Source organism: Polypterus senegalus, chromosome 5 (assembly GCF_016835505.1).
Source record: "Polypterus senegalus isolate Bchr_013 chromosome 5, ASM1683550v1, whole genome shotgun sequence".
NCBI classification, from domain to species: domain Eukaryota; kingdom Metazoa; phylum Chordata; class Cladistia; order Polypteriformes; family Polypteridae; genus Polypterus; species Polypterus senegalus.
Window position 1 is genome coordinate 184290784 of NC_053158.1, and position 21573 is coordinate 184312356.

The 21573-nt window shown below is 38.2% G+C and overlaps 1 protein-coding gene and 1 long non-coding RNA gene across 2 annotated transcripts in view; both read right to left on the minus strand.

Annotated features, from left to right (window-relative positions):
* Positions 1–229: 229 nt before the first annotated feature.
* Positions 230–9179, minus strand: LOC120530033. Its single transcript, XR_005633885.1, has 5 exons — positions 9049–9179; positions 6859–6956; positions 4136–4194; positions 1801–1869; positions 230–1115 (listed from the first exon to the last, which is right to left on the minus strand). It is a non-coding gene; the product is annotated as an uncharacterized LOC120530033 (long non-coding RNA).
* Positions 9180–18281: 9102 nt separating this feature from the next.
* The window catches only part of LOC120529923 (polymeric immunoglobulin receptor-like), a 29057-nt gene continuing 25765 nt past the window's right edge, over positions 18282–21573 (minus strand). Inside the window, exons 7-8 of the mRNA XM_039754130.1 lie at positions 19294–19620; positions 18282–18427 (exon numbers count right to left, since the gene is read on the minus strand). Coding sequence (XP_039610064.1) covers positions 18282–18427; positions 19294–19620 — 473 coding nt within the window. The remainder of the gene's footprint in view (positions 18428–19293; positions 19621–21573) is intronic.

The following is a 21573-nucleotide window of genomic DNA, read 5'->3' on the forward strand; positions in this document are numbered from 1 at the left end:
TTTTCTGTAGAAAACCTTAACAGGCACATTAGCGCCATTTATTGGATTGGAAAAATAAAGATAAACAAAAATCTATTTATCTATCTATTATATAGTGCCTTGCATCTATTTATATATCTATCTGTCTATACATCAATTATATAGTGCCCTATCTATCTATCTGTCATAATTAATAAATCTATCACATTGTTTTATACAACATAACAGAATATGAATACACCATTTGTAAGCATGTGTCTCTCTTTTAATTAACCTCTAATTTAAACTTTGAACTGAGTTCAACCAGAAGTGGTCACCTTCTAAGCAATGCTTGAACACCAATTAGACAGCATTCAGTGTTGTCCTAATACACGACAGCAAGCACCTGCCCTTTAACAAAACACATGCCTTTCCAAAAAAAAACTAACAAAACGAGGATCAGTTTATTAAGAAACACAATCAATACAACACCTCAAAAAACTATTTCATATTAAATTACAAGAATAAAGTTACATTGACAAGGGATAATGTGTTAATCTCAATACAATAAAGTGCAATATCAAAAATAATCCAATATATGGAAGCAAGGTTCACATAAAAAACCAATGTAATATTAATAAAAAGAGCAAATTCTGAGTTTGAATTTAAGTTTTCTAAAAGAATAAATGAAAAATTAAAAAGTGTTGAAAATCCTCAAGGAAAGGTCTGGTAACTCCAAGTCCAACTGGTGTATTGAACCATTCAGTTATAACATTTGAAAAACTGCAGATTGTCCAGTTGGCTGTGAGGTTGGGCAACTAACACTTTCCTGGTGTTGATAGTCCAAGAAATACAATATAAATGTATAAATATATAAAAATGTATATTCATGCTAATAATAAAATTTGAGATTTAAGGTATAATGAAGAAACACTTCGCTACTTAAGTATAAGTATTTAATTTAAAGCATAATAGTCCAAAAATGTCCTAAATATATAATGTAATGGCAGTTTATAACTGGGTCTTCCTTTAAGCTTTATTATGAAACAGACAGCAGATGCTGAAGTAAACACCATAGTTCAGGATGCTTTCAAAGTGATCTTATTTGAATTCTAAATCTCACTGTAGATATTATCTTCTTTTCCATTTAAACCACCCTACAGTACAAAACAAAGAAATTAATAAACACTCCATTTCTTTAATCAGAATACCTTTAGAAAACACTGATGAAAAACCTTACACTCTACACTGTAGGTAATCCATGCCTATCTTGATCCCACTTTTATAGTTTATGGTTCCAGGAAATAAAGCCTATTATTGCCAGCAAATCAGTAGACAAGGACCAACTCCTCACAGGACACTCGTCATGCACATTTCATGGTTTCTCCCACATGCTTTCAGTAGCAGCACATTATAGATTACTGTAAGTGACCCATCTCCCCACTCATATTGGTTAAAGTTAACATTTGCAGCCATTGACAGTGAAATGTCTAAGAGTAATCTTTCCTCCTAAGCTGTTTATGATGTTGTTCATAACAGCGGACTGACCCCCTTAACCTTCAATAAAAGTCAAGACTTCTCCAAAAACAGATCATCCACGCTGTCTCGTACTGGGCCAGTTTAATGTTAGTGGTACCAATCAGTTTAACAGCATGTTTTTGGATTCTGTGCGTGAAAATGGCTAGGCCATGCAAGCAAAAGTGAAATATTACATTGGAAATTTAGCAGATATTCTACACAGAAAAAAATAAAGTAAAAGTGAATAGATATGAGGTTAAGGGACCAGAGCTGGCAAAAAAATCTGTTTTTCAATTCAAGAAAAGGTTGAAAATAAAAAAGTACCGTTCTATTGTGAGCTTCATTGGGCAGTTTGTTTCTGTTCAAGACCATGTATTCATTTTCATTTATACCCTGTAAACAGGAAAATAACATCACTGTTGGATGTTAACTTAAGAGATGCATTTGTCCAAGGCAACATACACAATCAGGATACCATACAATTGTTAGCATATTAATAATTCCAATAATTTGTGCTGGTTGGTGAAGGGACTTGCCCAGGATCTCACAGCAGGCACGATCACACTACAAGGTCTGATATTGCTGTGTTGGATTACATGCCTGATGGTCCTCTCTTGGGCACCTCACCTTACGCTTGACGTTTAGATTCAGAACAATTCAATGACAGGATGTGCTGCAGTAAATCAATATGCTCTTACCTGTAACTCTTTAAATGGCCTACATCAGTAACCTCCTTCATCACTTCCTGTTCTCACACTAAGGTCCAAGATTCTGTCAGTCTTGTTGCATCCCAGTGTAGCCTGTGCCCAGTGATTGGCAGAACACTCAGCTCTATTGCACCCAGACTTTGCAACAACCTCCATAAATGAATTGTTGTGTTAATTATTTTTTGTTTACAGTTGTCGTTATTTTGGATCCCGATGAGTGCCGTTATTTTGAATATTCGCTTTTCCCTCAAATCCATCATACCTTCCCAGCATTCAACCAGATGTGCAGCACTAATAACCTGTCTGTCCAGATGCTTTGTTTCTTTCACAAATTATGCTATTTGTTCAGGTTTTGTTGGGTTGTTTTTTTTTGCATTTTTATTCTGGTTTATTGTCTATTATTCTAATTCAACACATTTTACATCCATATTTATCTGTGTTTGCAGAATAAAATGCAGAAATTATTTGTATCCAAAGTGGTACGTGCCCTGTTGTTTACTGTGAAATGCTTTGAGCATAGAAAAGGTGCTATATAAATAAAATGTATTGTTATTAGTAACTGTATTAATTAAACAGAACATAAAATAATGTGCCACATTTCCCCAACTTTTTAAGGGAATAAAGCATTTTTGCTCCTTCCTCACCAAAATGGGTCTGTAGTTGACTAATAATAATAATACATTTTATTTATATAGCGCCTTTCCCATGCTCAAGGCACTTACAGAATATAAGAAAAAACGGCAGGGTATACAGTATATAGCATTGTACAAACCAAATACATAAATAAAGAAGATTACGACAGTGAATTCAGAGAAAAAAAAATGCACACAGTTGCTTAATTATTTCAATGGCCACATTTCTGCAGTAATTTACCTTTATATGTATGTTTAAATGAGTTCCTGAATGTTAAATATTTAGAACCAGTAAACAAAAAAAAACAGCAAAACACAATTGAAAATACAATATATATTATATATATAATCACAACATTATATACAACAGTAGCAAACTATATGACAGTGTGTAAAAATACAATCCACTTTATGAAAAGGATAAGTGGTTGCGAGTCGTACCCCCATGTAAATCCAGTTGCTATGTCCCTGTCATTCTAACAGATGGCACACCACAGACATTAACTCTTCTTTTACAAATCCCATACCAAATGGGATATAATAGAGGCAAATTAATTGCATTTGTCTTTCCAGCAGATGGTACATTACACACATTTGTAGCAATGTATTTTATTACTACAAATGTTTATGATGCACCATCTGTTGGAATAACAAATGTAATGCATTTTATTATCACATGCATTACAAAACACATTCCAATAGATGGTGCACTACAAACATTAACGCTGAGGTCTATGTTGATTATTTAGAGTTCAGCCCATCTTAGACGGGTAGCACAGCTAGTAACACATAAGACAATATGACATGACACATACTCTTTAACAATATAAGTTTTTAAAAGTAAACATAATTCAGTGCTGGATGGAGGTATTTGTAATTGTGTTGAACATTTTGTATTTGTGCACTCTATGCTTTCTCCTTCCCCTGTGTATCTGCTGTCATTTAATAAAATACCCTAAATAATCCCTTTGTTGAGGTCTTCTTACATAAATAAAGATTAGATGTGATTTTAAAGTATAAGTTTTACCCAGATTCCTAACAATTATTTTGTCTGGTGATAAAACTCAAGCAGACGTTCATATAGCAAAGTCTAGGCTCTTCTAAGACTAGTCCCAGGAATGTTTTCCTTTGTCCCTTTAGCCTGACAAAAACATTTCTGCATCAACTTTGCCAGCATGCATACCCATATGAGAACCTTTTGGTTTGGCATTCTGGCTGGGCAGAGATATTCTGCCAGGGATGTGTACATTGTGGCTCCTCTCACTGCCATCCTGCTCTGTGTTACACCAGGGTGTAGATAAAGTACAATGAAATGCATACCTTTACATTTGAAATTGTAGCATAACAATCATTGGTGTCCTCACTCTTGTTCTGTAAACCTGAAAGTAAGATATTAAGACATCCAGCTTTAGATTCTTTAAAAAAGGAAGAGACTGGGACCGCAAAACCAAGTAGAGATTCATACTGTGACTCCAAACTTACTTTAATTTAGCTCAGTTTATACAGTGTGCATGAAGGGGGCAGCTCAACCCGCTTTTGTGCTGTGAATAAGCAGACTTTGCATAGGCGTGGTTTATAAAAGTGATATGGAAGTACATGAACATTTTTGTCTTATAAAAGCATAATGTCACTTTGGAATTCAGAAGTAGATAGGTTTCAAATAATTGTGTTTATTTGTCTACACAAGGGTGTTGTACCATGTTAGCCATTATGAATGTAGTGAAAAGTCAAGCAAAATGACACCTTTTATTGGCTAACTAAAAAGATTACAATATGCAAGCTTTCGAGGTAACTCAGGCCCCTTCTAATTACATCTTGCCTGAAGAAGGGGCCCGAGTTACCTCGAAAGCTTGCATATTGTAATCTTTTTAGTTAGCCAATAAAAGGTGTCATTTTGCTTGACTTTTTTGTCTACACAATTATGCATAAGAGGGTGATGTAGTGGTTAGAACTGGAGCTTCATGGCTGAAGAGTCTTGGGTTCAGATCTTATGTTTTTCTCTCACATACCAAAAATCAGTTTTAAGTCAGTTTTCTTAATGGGATGGTTGTCACAGTGTCCTGTGGTGAACTGATATGACCAAGACAAACTTTGGCACTGTACAACCATGTCCTGGAATAAACAAATCTGAAAAAAGAAGCAGACAAAAGTACTTGCACATTGGGTGAAACCAGCTAGCCACAGTGGGCTGTCCCAAGAACTGGATGATGAATTGCCTAGAGGGGGAGTGGAACCAACTAGATAGATAGATAGATAGATAGATAGAGTGGCAGGGTCCCGGCCAGTACACCTCTTTGGCACTGGATCCGGGGGAGCAGCCATGGGATGCATATTACGTCCCCTGGAACACTTGGTGGCATTAATCATCACAGTTTCACACCAAGACAATTAATATTCAGGGATATCAATCTTTCCAGTTAGGAAGCATAAGCAGTTGTGTATGAACGTCACCTGCTTTGGTACAAAAGAAAGTGACAACAGGCGCGCTGGAATGGCAACAGCAAGAAAATCCTCAAAAAGTGAATGGTTTTACAGGTGGTGGCCACAGACAATTACTCTCTTCTTATCCTTCCTGAATGATTCTTCTCTAGTTTTGCATTTTGCTAGAGTCCTTGTCACTACTAGTAGCATGAGGCGGTATCTGCAGACAATTTAGGTTGCACATGTAGTCCAGCTCCACCAGGAAGACACATGCATATATGTACCATTTGCAAGAAGGTTTTGTGTGTCTCTCAGCACAGTCTCAAGAGCATCGAGGAGAGACCAGGGGATGGGCTATTACACAAGGACAGCTGGACAGGGTTGTAGAACTGCATAACCTAGTACCAGGCCCAGTATCTGCTCCTTTATGTGAGGAGGAACAGGAGGAAAATGGCAGATTCCTACAAAATGCCCTCCAGCTGGCTATTGGTGTGCATGTTTCTGACCAAACGTGGCTATACACTGTAATGTGGTTATCTAATGAAAATGCAATTAACAGACATTTAGACGTGAACTTGGCATATACAGGCTTGAAAAGAAGAATATGTCCATAATAAATAAGACTTTATGACCAACACCCTCCGAACCCCACTTCATAAATTTTATCACCGACCTCCATAGCATCTACCTCCCCTTCCTTCCTTATTTGCTATCTATTGCCTTGGATTCCAATAAGTGCAATTATTGTACTCTGATGATGAATCCTCATAGGAGCTGAAACCTTAGGAATAAAAAACTATTTTAAGATATGTGATTCATTTTCTCCCTTTTTGGATTTCCAGCTACAAATATTCAAACCATATCACAGACCTTCGCTTCCATATGTATATATCATTTTTTATTATATTTACTAATATTTGAGTGGACACAATACAGCCTTTTGTTTATGGCACTAAACAAACAGTTTTTTGTCTTAACAGCTACCTGATCAAATGTGTTTTTATCTTTCTATTCAAGCTGGTGTCTCCCCATGATAGAAGAGTATAGTTGATATCCAAAGATATTATTATTAATATCAAATTAATTTCAAATTATTTCTCTACTTAAAAATAAGCATACAACTTTTTTTATAGAATACAAAATTATTTTGGATGTACAGTATACATATTTCTATCACAGAAATTATTCACCATGAAAAGCTTTATGCTATAAATTCTAAGAATATTTAGTAAAAAAAATTTAGCCAAAACATGGTTACTCTTCTATGATATTCAAGAAATTATCATTACAAGGTCATTTATGTTATTACATCATTAAACGACAGATTTGAGTGCAAGGCATACATTTAAACCTTTCCTTATATAATAAAAATAAAATTATTTTGGATGTACAGTGTACTATAGATATTTCTATTACAGGAGTAATTCACTGTGAAAAGCTGTATACTCTAATATTAGTTAGTAAAATAACATATACTGTGGTGGGCTGGCACCTTGCCTGGGGTTTGTTTCCTGCCTTGCGCCCGGTGTTGGCTGGGATTGGCTCCAGCAGACCCCCGTGACCCTGTAGTTAGGATATAGCGGGTTGGATAATGGATGGATGGAAAAGAACCTATAACTTACCTGTTCTTCTACGATGTAAAATAGCCAAAGCCAACACAATCATTGCAATGATGAACACAGTGCTGCAGCTCCCAACTATTATTGAAAGCAAATTCTTCCTAGAAGACAAAAGAAAAAAAAAAAAAAGAAGAGAAATGAAATAAGATCTGAAAGTCTACACAAATCACATTGCCATGTAAAAAGACTGGTTAAAAATGATTGATTTAAATAACCTGCGGTAAAGCAATTTGGTTTTTGGGTTCATGTTTTCATTCATTGTATTTTGGGGCATGTTCTCACTTCTTTTCTAAGGGCACCAATATATTTGTAGCAGTAGCACCCTTTGTTGGTCACATGATTTGGAAGTATTGTCTCTGGGTCACATCATGCCACGCCTACTTAAGATGGCGGAGTTCTTCTCAGAACATGTGGATTTTATTTTTTTTTTCCAGCAAAGATTATAGTAAATTGACCTCAAATTTTGGAGTATTTAGGGACCTTCATTTTATTACTCTAATTCTGCTTTGAAAAATCTACTGTTTTGATTCTTATTACTGACTCTGTTTAATTGTTTTTAAGATTATATCTTTAACAGGTGAGATAACCTTTGGCACCCAAAATCCAGAAATGGATCAGAAAGGTTCTAGAACTGCCCTTCTTAACTCAGTCCATTGAGGGCCAAAGTGCCTGCAAAGCCCTCAAACGCACCCGAATATTACGTCATGCATACATCTTCTGACTTGCTGAAATATTCCAACACTTAGAGGAATGAATGATTATTGACAGCCATTTAGATAAAAAACCATAAATCAATCCTAAAAGAAAGAGGCATGAAAAATACACGTAAAACGTGTTCAAAGTTTTTCTTATCCATGAAGATTCTTGCTGCTGTATTTTTAACAAGCTATACTGCAGATTAATTTTAACTTATGAGTTATTCTTTGCCATGTGTGATCTGTTAAAAGTTCACAAAGAAAGATTAGTCAGAAAAACCACAGCATGTCATATATACATAGCTTAAGTGATTTTGTCTATCTTATCTTAGTAATTAATGCAGTTCTGTCAGTTATACTATGCCATGAATTATAATGTGTAGTAATATTTGTGGTCCATTCCTTAAAATCACAGTTTCACAGTCTTTGCCTACATCCTAATAATCTGAGTAACAAGTGAGATCAGTCAAAATAATATCGGAATATACTATTCCAAAGCCTGTTGTCATCACTGTGGGAATCTGTGCCAGTGTTTGCCTGAGACGTTGATGACGTTTCAAGGATCAACCCCAAGGTGAACAGTCACCTTTCAGTTCCAACAAGCCGCATACAGCTAGTAACTGTCCTTAGCTTCTCCTCACCGTTTTCAATGTACCATCCAGTTTAGTGGTCTACTGCCTTTCTATACCCATAAGAGTAACTAGCGACTGGGAGCCCAATAGAATCGGGCTACAAATTCAACGTTTGTGAAATCCATACTTTTTCTGCAAAGAATTATTTCTTTTGTTAAGTCTTTGAAATGATTTTGTTATCATGGCACTGTTTTGTGTTTAAAATAGATTTTCGGCCGCCGCTAGGCACGGGCTGCTCGATTTCTTTCAACCCCTGCTGCATCTGCGGCTGCTCGAGCTTCTTCAGTCGCTTGTGCACGGCAGGCACGATGTCTGTCAGCGTTAGTAGCATTCTGCAGTGCATGTTCTTCATCTGTGCTCTGTGTCCGATGTGCACGATTTCTTTCAGCGTTAGTAACATTTGTAGCCACACGCTGCTCATCCGTTTGTTGTGCTCGGTGTGTGTGTGTGTGTGTGATCACATTAGCAAGTCTACGCTCCGCGTCAGTTTTGTGACTTCGTTTCATACGCATCCTTCCCGCGGCCGCTGCTCTTGTGGCTGCTCGAGGTATTGCTGCGAACACCATACATAAGGATAGTATCAAATTATATATAAGGATTATGTATCAAATTATATATAAGGATTATCTCCTAGTATGCTTTTTGTTGTATTTTAATGTAAGTTGATTTTGAAAAATGCTTTGTGATAATACACTGCGAGGAGCAATACATATTGATTGACTATGAAAAATGATATCAAAACAATATATTTTTCTAAATGGCAGCAACAGCAATGATTTGCTTATTTTTTATTGTAGTAAAAAGAGCGTATAGAAATGTTTCAGCAAAGTGTAACAATGAAATGATGCTGTCGATTTCTCCATTACCTGATTGTTGCAGCTGCGTTGGTTTCATTGCCTTCTGAAGTCAGAAATGCTGCAAAGAAATCAGGAACGATATTACACTTCTTAATTTGAATCAGAGTACTTGTATACCCTAGTGCTCTAGGGCAGTGCTCTTAAACTCCAGTCCAGTTTTTGCTGCTAATTAACATCTTTTGAATTAATTGTAATTGACTTGCTCTTGAGACCCCTTAATTGTTCCTTTTTCTTTAATAAGCTGACAAACAATAATGAGATACATAAAGAGCCAAAACATGACCAGCAAACTGTGTCCGTCATACAATATCTGCTAATAAAAAGGGTGAAGGTCTCAGGAATGCTGTTCTGCTCGGGTCCCCAAAACATTTTAACAGTGTGTTCATTGAAAAGAGAAAAATCAACAATTTTAAAATGTATGCTATTGTACAAAGAGAGAAGCAGCAAGCCATAGAATTAAAGAACGGGCTTAATTAAGAAGACTCAGTGCCTAATTAAATAACTGGTTGAAGTTTGAGGCCCTGACTTAGGTGGTCTTCTGTCGGCTCACTCATTTCACATTTCATTTCCGTTTGGGTGCCATTTAAAGGAAGAAATGAAGCAATTCAGAGGAACAAATATTAAAAAAACAAGTCAATTAAAAAGAAAGCAAAAGAAGTTAATTAGCAGCAACAATGGGTCACTCATTAAGAAAAGGGTTAGAATGAACACCTGCAGCCATTGTGGCCCTCCAAGACCTGAGTTTGAGACCACTGCTCTAGGGTGTAAATCAGTTTTGAACTTACGTTTTATAAAGTTATTTTGTAATATCAAAAGAGTATTTTACGACTTTGAAAATGGAATATACATTGTATTGTGGTATTCTTGTTGAAATAATATGAAAAAATAATAATGTAAAAAGATTTATTTTGATATATATGGGCATGGGCGGCACGGTGGTGCAGTGGGTAGCGCTGCTGACTTGCAGTTAGGAGACCCTGGTTTACTTCCCGGGTCCTCCCTGCGTGCAGTTTGCATGTTCTCCCCGTGTCTGCGTGGGTTTCCTCCGGGTACTCCGGTTTCGTCCCACAGTCCAAAGACATGCAGGTTAGGCGCATTGGCGTTTCTAAATTGTCCCTAGTGTGTGCTTGATGTGTGTGTGTGTGGGCCCTGCTGTGGGCTGGTGCCCTGCCCGGGGTTTGTTTCCTGCATTGCGCCCTGTGTTGGTTGGGATTGGCTCCAGCAGACCCCCATGACCCTGTACTTAGGATGTAGCGGGTTGGATAATGGATGGATGGATATATGGGCATAAATTAAGTGCACAATCTAGCTCAGGCGCATCAATGCCTGCCTAAGCAGTATCAGGGAAAGAGTGAGAAAGGAAGATGTTCGGGAAAAGCTTTCCGTATGAATTTGTAAAGTGCTTCTGACTTTGCCTGCCTGTTTAACTAAGACATACTGTACATTTGTGCCTAGCACATTACTAAGGAAACAATGAGAAATTGACAGAAAGTTTCTCTTTAGATGTAGATGTGTTTTAATATGTTTAACTGTTTTGAGACATTTAGATGACATTAGGGTATAGGTATGTTAAAGATTACACTATCTGCACGATGATAAGTGCAAACCGATATGCTTCTTAACTCTGTTATGCAAATTAACCTAACTTACTTAAGACTGTTGCTTTGTTATATTCTAAAATCAATCAAATCACCAGCACCAGATAATATTTATCCTTAAGTTGTTGTGGAGGCTAGTGGATACGTACTGTATATAAACCCTTGATGGATATTTTTTAGGAAGTCACTGAACACTGGGGAAATTCCAAAGGACTGAAAATTGTAAATATTATCCCATTGTATAAAAAGGGTGATTGGGCAGATCCAAGCCACTATAAACCAGTAAACTTAACATGCATCACAGATAATTTAATGGAAGGAATTGTTAAGGAAAAGATTGAGCAACACATGGCAAGAACATGAGCTTTACAGAACAGTCAGCATGGTTTCAGAAGAGGAAGGTCATGCTTTACTAACATGAGGATACCAAAGGATGCGATGAAAGTCAGGCATATGATATTATTTATCTTGACTTTTAAAAAGCATTTAATAAGAGGCTACATGAGAGGTTGGTCCTCAAACTAAAATAAGTGGGAGTTGAGGGTTTTGTATGTAGATGGGTGCAAAATTTGCAAAAACACAGCAAGCAGTGGGTTATGCTTTGACAAACCCCATCAGAATTGGCTGATGTGAAGAGTGGTGTTCCACTGGGGTCAGTGCTGGGCCCACTGCTATTTTTAATACGTATGAATGGTTGGGATAGGAATATAAGTAACAAACTGGTTAGGTTTGCAGATGAATACAAGTTAGGTGGATTGGCAGATTATTGAGAATTCGTTGAATCATTACAGAAGAAGTTGGACAGCATACAGGCTTAGGCAGATTTGTGGCAGATGAAATTGAACGTAGTTAAATGTAAAGTTATACATGTAGGATGTAAAAATGTTAGGTTTGAATACACAATGGGAAGTCTGAAAATCGAAAGCACACCTTATTACAGGGGTGTCGAACTCTGGTCCTGGAGGGAAGCAGTGGCTGCAGGTTTTCATTCTAACCCTTGCCTTAATTTTAATTAACTAGACTCGGGCCCCTTTGTTTCTTTTTCTTTAGTTAGCAGCCAAACAATAATGAGACGCAAAACAAGCTGACACACGACAAGCTAAACTGTGCCCATCACACAATATGTGGAAATAAAGAAGGGTGAAGGTCTCAGGTCACCAAAACATTTTGACATTGTTCTTAGAAAAAAGAGAAAAATCAACAGTTTTGGAAATGCCTGTTGTGGCAGAAAGAGAGCAAAAACAGGCTGTGGAATTAAATAATGGGTTTAATTAACAGCATGAATTGTCTTCTCATTAAGAAACTGGTTGGAGTGAAATTGAATGGAGTTTGAAGGCCTAGTTTAGCTGTTCATCTGTCAGCTCGTTTCATGTCTCATTTCTGTTTGGCTAACATTTAATTATGAAAATAATTAATTCAGAGGACTGAATCCTTAAAAACAGGGAATGAAATGAAAGGGAAAATGAGTTAATTAGCAGTGAAAACTGGTCACTGATTAGGAAAAGGGTAACAATGAAAACCTGCAGCCACTGCGGCCCTCCAGGCCTGGAGTTCGACATCTGTGCCTTATTAGGAGAACTTAGGAGCCGCAGTGGACTCAACATTATCAACTTCCAGACAGTGTTCAGAAGCTGTAACAGAATACAATATTAGGTTATATAGCATGATGAGTGAAGCACAAGTCCAAGGAATGTTTTGCTGAAGCTATATAACACATTGGTCATGTGTCATCTGAAGTACTGTGTACAGTTGTGGTTCCCAGGCCACTTAAAAGATACAGACATGCTAGAAAATGTCCAGAGAAGAGGGACTATGCTGATTCCAGGGCTACAAGGGATGAGTAATGGTGAAAGATTAAAAGAGCTGAGCCTTTTCAAGTTAAGCAAAAGGAGATTAAGAGGAGACCTGATTGAAGTGTTTAAAATTATGAAGGGAATTAGTCTAGTGGATTGAGACTGTTATTTTAAAATGAGTTCATAAAGAACATGGGGACACAGTTGGAAACTTGTTAAAGGTTAAATTTTGCGCAAACATTAGGAAGTTTTACTTTACACAGAGAACCACAGACACATGAAATAAGTTACCATGTAGTGTGGTAGACAGTAAAACTTTAGGGACCTTAAAACTAGACTTGATGTTATTTTGGAGAAATTAAGTAGATGGGACTGGCAAGCTTTGTTGGGCTAACTGGGCTGTTCTTGTCTAGATGGTTCTAATGTTCTAATTCTTCAGTCTTGTTATTCTAAACATTTTCTTCTTCTTCTTTCGGCTACTCCCATTAGGGGTTGCCGCAGCGGATCATCTTGCTCCATATCTTTCTGTCCTCTGCATCTTGCTCTGTCACACCCATCACCTGCATATCCTCTCTCACCACATCCATAAACCTTCTCTTAGGCCTTCCTCTTTTTCCTCTTGCTTGTCAGCTCTATCCTTAACATCCTTTTCCCAATATACCCAGCATGTCTCCTCTGCACATATCCAAACCAACGCAATCTCGCCTCTCTGACTTTGTTTCTTAATCGTCCCACCTGAGCTGACCCTCTAATGTACTCATTTCTAATCCTGTCCATCCTCGTCACACCCAATGTAAATCTTAGCATCTTTAACTCTGTCACCTCCAGCTCTGTCTCCTGCTTTCTGGTCAGTGCCACCGTCTCCAACCCATATAACATAGCTGGTCTCACTACCGTCCTGTAGACCTTCCCTTTCACTCTTGCTGATACCGTCTGTCACAAATCACTCCTGCCACTCTTCTCCACCCATTCCACCCTGCCTGTACTCTCTTTTTCACCTCTCTTCCACAATCTCCATTACTCTGTACTGTTGATCTCAAGTATTTAAATTCATCCACCTTTGCCAACTTTACTCCCTGCATCTTCACCATTCCACTGACCTCCCTTTCATTTACACACATGTATTCTGTCTTGATCCTACTGACCTTCATTCCTCTCATCTCTAGAGCATATCTCCTCCTCTCCAGGGTCTCCTCAACCTGCTCCCTACTCTCGCTACAGATCACAATGTCATCAGCAAACATCATATCCACAGGGACTCCTGTCTAATCTCGTCTGTCAAACTGTCCATCACCATTCAAATAAGAAAGGGCTCAGAGCCGATCTCTGATGTAATCCCACCTCCACAATGTCATATGCTTTCTCCAGGTCCACAAAGATGCAATGCAACTTCTTCTGGCCTCCTCTATACTTCTCCATCAACACCCTCAGAGCAAACATCAAATCTATGATGCTCTTTCTTGGCATGAAACCATACTGCTACTCACTAATCATCACCTCACTTCTTAACCGAGCTTCCACTACTCTTTCCTATAACTTCATCCTGTTTCTCATCAATTTTATCCCCCTGTAGTTATTACAGTCCTGCACATCCCCTTTATTCTTAAAAATCGGCACCAGTACACTTCTTCCCCACTCCTCAGGCATCCTGTCACTTTTCAAGATTCCATTTAACTGTCTGGTTAAAAACTCCACTGCCATCTCTCCTAAACATCTCCATGCTTCAACAGGTATGTCATCAGAACCAACTGCCTTCCCATTCTCTGTCCTCTTCATAGCAGTCCTTACTTCCTTCTTGCTAATCTTTTGCACTTCCTGATTCACTGTTTCCACATCATCCAACCTTCTGTCTCTCTCATTCTCTCCATTCATCAGCCTCTCAAACTGACCTGATAAAATGGTAGGATGCCACAAACTTGTAATATATGACGTCCTTGGATTCATTAGTAATTGTGATCTTGAATATTCTTTCTTTAAGACAGTAATTTTCCAGGCAAAGGATATTGATAAAAAATGTCCTACAGCTACATAATTTCAGCAAAGGAAACGGTATGTGGTTGGAAGTCATTTAGTTGTTGCTAACCAATGAGAGCATGAAGATGTAAAAAATATGCTTCTAGGCAAATATATGGGACTGTTTTAACTTTAATTGATATGGAGACCCACAATTGCATTAAGCTGTACTAGTTGCTACTACAGAAAGTGACATAACTCCTACCTCCTAAGATAGTGAGTAAATGCCTGGAATAATCTTGGCAAGATTGCCTTAAGAAATCTAAGGAGGCAAGACAATTGTCTGTTCTTGTCATAATAACTTGTGGTTCCTTGTGCTTTCTACTGCTGGTTCTTTTAAAAACATAACCCACCATTAAAAGTAATAAGCTCAGCGCATTGTATTTTTTTCTGACTGGATGGTCAAAGAGCCTGACTTTTAATAGGTGTTTCAATGACTAAATGCATTCTCAGGGAGGAGGTTCTTCCTGCTGAATACAGTCACATAACAGCCGCATAACAAATTTGCTTTGGTAAATTAGGAAGAATATTGGGGCCAGGAGTGAGTCACATGTGCAGGCTAAGTGAAAAACTTACTGTGGCATGACATTGGGGGACCCCAATATGGTATGAAAGGTCAGTTTCTATCATAAATCTATTAGAGATAGAGTCAATGTAGAAAAGAGCCAAGCAAAATGACACCTGTTATTGGCTAACTAAAAAGATTACAATATGCAAGCTTTCGAGGCAACTCAGGCTCCTTCTTCAGACAAGATGATCAGGGGCCTGAGTTGCCTCGAAAGCTTGCATATTGTAATCTTTTTAGTTAGCCAATAAAAGGAGTCATTTTGATTGGCTTTTCTCTACATTCATAATGGCTAACACGGTACAACACCCTAGTACTACAGGGTCAATGAAATAGAAGGATATTTAAGTAGGGCAGTGCAGTGGTAGTGCTGCTGCATTGCAGAAAGGAGACTGGGATTTGTTGTCCTCTTTATATCTGTGTGGGGTTCCTCCTGGGTGCTTCATCCAACCCACAGTCCAAAGACATGCAGGTTCAGATTATTAGTGTGGCTAAACTGTCCATACTGTGTATGTTTCACCTTGCCATGGATTAGCACTTTGTCCAAAGATTGTTTCTCTCTTGTACCCGATGCTCACTGGAAAAGGACAGCATGTTTTCTGACCTGTAACTTATATATCTTGATTTACTTGTATAATTTCTATATTTTTCTCCTTTACTTATCCAACAGCCACTCCTGATGTCAGATCAGTGATGCATAATCACAAGTGCTGCAGTGGCTTCTGCCTGATGCTGGCTGTACAAGTGGCAAAAGCAGCTTGCATGAACATCGGTTACACAAGCTCACTTCTGCTGCTGCTTGAAATATCCCAAGTAAATTGTATGAGAAATATGACCATAAAAGGGAAAAACACATTTATGTAGGAAAAAATTGAGGAGGAAATGAGCTCAGTATGTGTGGCTTTGTGATTAATTATGCATACTGTAAATAAACACTCAGCAAATATAGTTTTCAAACTACACTAGAAAAACCCCACTCCTGCATTATTTGAAGATCATAATAATTTAATATTTCTCTAATATTGCAGTTTATTGTAAAAGCACCATGAAGATCTGCTTTCCATCATTGTCAAAAGCACCCAACACTTTTAAGTTGAGACTTCAAAATAAATTTTAACTCCACATTAAGTACCTCTTTGCAAAATGTTAAGATGAAGAAATTTGAAATACAATTAACCATAGAGTTTACGCAATCATCACTTTATAATAGTAAATTAAGTACTGCATTGACTAAGTTGGAAACCACTGTCTGTGAGAGCTATTTCAGCCACCACAGCCTGTTTGGGCTCTGTTTCTAAGTATGTGATATACTAAAGTCCTGTACCGTGGAAAACATGTGTCTTACATACTCTGCTAACACATGTAATTGCAATCTATTATCATTGTTTTTTCAATATCTATATACAGTATCTATCATATACTATATAATGCCTTTGAATTGATCATTTGCTATCTTTTGTATTTGTGTATCTAAAGGCATTGAGATAGATACTGTATTGTGGCAGTGACCTTGCCCCACCAGGATGCATGGAACAAAGAAGGACCGGGAGAGGGGCAATAAAATTCCCCTAGACGCAAGAGGGCAGCCCCCCTGGATTCCAGGGGGTGCCTGGATGGTTCCTGAGCCATGGACTGCAGCACTTCCGCCACACCAGGAAGTGCTGCCAGAACAGGAATCAGATAAGCCTGAAGTGCTTCCGGGTGCATGGGCAGCACTTCCACCACACCAGGAAGTGCCGCCGGAAGATCATCAGGGAGCACATGGAGCACATTCGGGTGAATTATAAAAGGGACCGCCTCACTCCATTCGGGGAGCCGGGGTCGGGTGAAAGAGGATTTAGCTTGCGACGGGAGGAGTAGAGGCGGCTGTGCGTGTTGTGTGCAATAAACGGGTGTGCGTTTGACATCTTAGTCTTTCACAATATACAGAATGACACTATATTAGACAGATATAAAAGGTACTTTATTAATCCTGTTTTATGAATTTTGAGCACAAGATTTACATTCACAGCCTTTAGTTACGCTGCGTAAATCTAAAACACTGTTGGTGACAATAATCAAAGCCTATTAATAAAAGCATTTTCTTCAAAGTGACTCCAGTATAAGTTATCTATGTTTGAAAATGTCAGTGCCACAAAAGCCAATTAAATTCATCCATCCATGCATCTATTATCCAACCCGCTATATCCTAACTACAGGGTCACGGGGGTCTGCCAATCCCAGCCAACACAGGGCGCAAGGCAGGAAACAAACCCCTGGCAGGGCACACACACCCATACCCCCTAGGGACAATTTATGATCGCCAGTGCACCTAACCTGCACGTCTTTGGACTGTGGGAGGAAACCGAAGCACCCGGAGGAAACCCACGCAGACACGGGAAGAACATACAAACTCCACACAGGGAGGACCCGGGAAGCAAACCTGGGTCTCCTAACTGCGAGGCAGCAGCGCTACCACTGCACCACCGTGCTGCCCCAATTAAATTTGCTGTTACCTAAAATTTGTTAAATAATTTGCTTTTAAAAATATTGTTTAATATTTTCTAGTTTCTTTTCTTCAGCCCCTATATTGCGTTACACTGTTCTTTTTTTATTTTTTAGCACTAAAATGTGGTGTTACCAGTCTCCTTCCTCAAAAGAAGAACAGATCTCACTAGCAAGTACAGGAAATATAAAAGATGATAAAATGAGCTGACAGTAATGGAATACATGACTTAATATGGTAGCAAACAATTATTTACAATTTAGATTGAAAATAAAGATTTACAGTAAGTGAAACGATCTATGTAGAAAAGCAAAAGGAACAGGAATCAGGGCTTTGCTTATTAACAAAAGCAGAAATGGAAACTGAGACAACACTGAACAGATTGATTTAACGTAAAAAGCAACATCTGAAGCATAAATGAAAAGTAAAGCTGAAAACGATTCTGTGAATTTGTACTGCAGTGTTAATTTAAATTAGTTTAAGAAGACATTACTAGCAACATACTTAATTAGCTTTAGTTGAAGTGATTCAAAGTCCTGGTTAGTCCTTGTTTTTAGTTTAAAGAGATGTCATTGCATTCATTTAGTAAGCATGGCACTGCCACTGTTTAATTTTCAGTGTCCTTGGATATTGAAGAAAAAACATTTACCTCAGAAGATTTGTGCAAGCCTCCTCACTGACTTAATGAGTTCTGCCTTGAATAGGATTATTAGAGACACCACTGAGTCTCATCAAAGTGCTATTTATATTAAAACAGAGCAAAGAATTTTTCAGCACTCCAACAATAACTAGTAATGGCCAATTCCAGAATCTGTGCCATATACTGACACACTCTCATTAGTCAAGCTTGGAAGAAGTACAAAAAGTTCAGTATGCCAAAGCACATTTCCCAGGGCATAAAGTTCTTCTTTCAAAACTGAGGGTGTGGCACTTACTGCAGAAGATAAAATAGAAGAATGCATTATTACTCTATTAAATGAAGGCCCCACTTCACACAGAGGAATCAATAGGTAGCCCCTTGCTGCTGCCCTTATTGATACAACATTAAGGTGCAAGAATTAAAGTGAGGTGACTAAAGTGGCCTGAACTCCATGTAATATAGAATTTAATTTTGGAACTATTAAAGAAAAGATAAAATTCTGGTTAAAACATGTCACACGAGGCATTAGCTTGAAGCTAAGGTGGGGGTCTTAGTAGTCATTCCTCTACTATTGTTCAAGACTTCTCTTTGCGAGGCTGGAGCCATTCTCAGTATTGAAAGTGACCAAGCAGGCTCTCACTGTCGAGCCAAAGTATCAACATTCATGACAAGAAGGAACACACAAGCAGTTAGTTTCTATTCCAAAAACTGGTTCAAACCAATAGAATTTTGTTTAAATAGCATCGGTATAACTAGACAGGAAGATTTCAAATATGAGGAGAGGCTTCATAACTTTAAACATTTAGAGTGGCTGTCTGCTTTATATTTAATAAGAAAATGAATAAGCAACCATAAACAGAGTGGCTAGGGTGGACAGGACAGCATAACAGGAAAAATGGAGTGCTGTCCTGATCAGGGGATTTCCCAAGAATTTCTGCAGCCACTGCAACTCTATGTAGAAATAAGAAAATGTATGCAAGGATGGATGAATTATATTGAAAGAACTGTACTTAATATACATCTGATTTTTAAAGGAACTTCAGCTCCAAATGAATTTACAAAATAAGGTTCTCAAATGCAAGTGTTACAACCATATCAAGGCAAATAGAAATTGCAACAGAACACATACTAACTACCCAGAAGTGCTAGAAACGACATACCTTGTGAAACAGTAAGCGTCACCACTGCATTTACATTGCGGCCCAGGTTTTCAATTCCGCACCAGTATGATCCTGAGTCTGATCTCTCCAGTCTATTGATGGTCACCGTAAACACTCCGCGGTTTTGATTGTCACTGATAACAATTTTATCTTCTCTTGTTTGAGGCTTGCTGGTATTGCTCAGTATGTCACAATTACGAGACTTGTCTCCTCGGCACCAGTACTTAGCAAAGGTTGAGTATCCTAAATGGTAGAAGCACTGCACACTGGCTGCTTGGCCTTCAAAGCCTGAGATGTTGTTTGTACTTACTGACAGCGTGGAGACACCTGCACAAACCAAAAGGGTTTAGAAACATTTAAATATGAAATATTTTTCCATTGTTTTTCTTCTAACAAACTATGCCATAGTCTTGTCTTTTTGCAGTTGGTGTTTTTGACTTTTTGCTATTTTTTTGTTTGGTGTTATTGAATACCTTTATTTATATTGCCAGCATTGTGTTTTTAACCTTCTGCCTATTCTCCAGCACAATTTTAAGATGGCAAAAATAAGAAAATATATATGTTGGCACAGTGACTGATTCTAGTGTCCTGAGTTTAAATCCTGTGCCTAGACATTGTCAGTGTGGATTTTACACATATTTTCTGTGTCTGCATAGGCCTTTCTCCTGGTATTTCAATTTTCTTCCCATATCTCAAGGCACATGCAGGTTACATTAACCAGTGACTCTAAAACTGGTGAGAATGTAAGTGGGTTCTTTAATGGATTGGTGTCATATTCAGGTTTTTATTTTCTAGCCTCCTATCTAGTGCTAGTAGGACAGACCCCAGCCCTACACACACTGAATTGTATTAAACAGCTTTGAGAATTTTGTGCTTTGCTTTTGTTGTGGAGAAAACTTCTTCAGAAAAAAACATTAAGAGTCTTCAGATAGGCAGTCAGAATTAGACTTTATTGCAGTGCATAGGAAATCATTGCAGAGCACCTAAAGCTGTCTCAGTTCAAATGAAATGAGCCCAGTGGTTGGGTGCAGTTCGTTTTTATTTCAGTTCTAATTACAAAACATCTCCACATCATACATTTTTCTCATCATCCACTTTGCATATAATCTCATAACAGTGACCTTGTACTGTACCTATTTTCATAAGAATTACCTTGCCTTGTAAACTTCCTTCCTCTAATAATTATCAGTCTTTTCATAACAATCATTAGGACTCGAAGATCGTACTTGCCGTCTGGCCCGGAGATGATCATCACTTAATCATTTTTAACATTCTCACATATGAGAAACTGAAAAGATTAATTAATAATTGCTTGTTATACCAGCATCCCGTGAAGCTAAAATCATAGGCAGCTGTGCTGGAATGGGCAACATGCAGCTTCACTGATAAGGGCTAAACTGGTGGAAATGGAAGCAGGTAGGCGGCCTTTAGCAAACAAGCAGAGCACTAAGTATCCCTTAAATTCTTATATTGCTCAAAGCCAACTGATATAATATGTTTTCCTTTACCTTGATTAATTAAGATATTCGTAAGCCTTACTATATAACCCAGCCACAGGGGATGCACAAACCAGTGTGTTTCTTCATGCCGGTCCCAAGCCGAGATAAATGGGGAGGGTTACGTCAGGAAGGGCATCTGTTTCCTTTGGAAGCATTAGCTCTCCGGAAATGTGTTCTTTTGAAATTGCTGTATATTAAGTAACTAAACAATATAATAATAATATGACAGAAAAGGCGATATTCCTCCCATCGTGATTATGGTGGTATAAGAATCACATGAGAAAAATATACTTTAGCTTACATTTACTGACGGTGTTTACGCGGTTACAGACGGGAAGCCTATGACAAACTCTATCCAGGTGTGGGAGTCTAGATCTACGCAGTCTGCCATTTTTTCGTCACCACGCTGAGAGGATTTTCGGACGGAGGTCCAAACAGCTTCAAAGGGTTTGGCTGTTGTCCAAGCCTTTTATACTGTCTGCTTCACGTGCTGGTCTTCTCTGGTCTCCAAACAAGGGCAGGTAAGGACTGAACTCCTCCTCCACAAATACTATTCTGTGTTTAGGCTGACTACACAATCCTCCAGTTGTCTTTGGCTATCTAATCCAATGCTTGGTTGGCAATTCTAAATGCTGAGCCCCTGTGTGCCAAACTTAGCATGCACATGTGAATGGATCCTTTAACAGTGTTGTCCACAGACAGTGACATAAATATTAAAGAAAAATGTATTATAACAGCATCCGGTGTAAACTTTGCCAGATCAACATGTGGACAACAATGC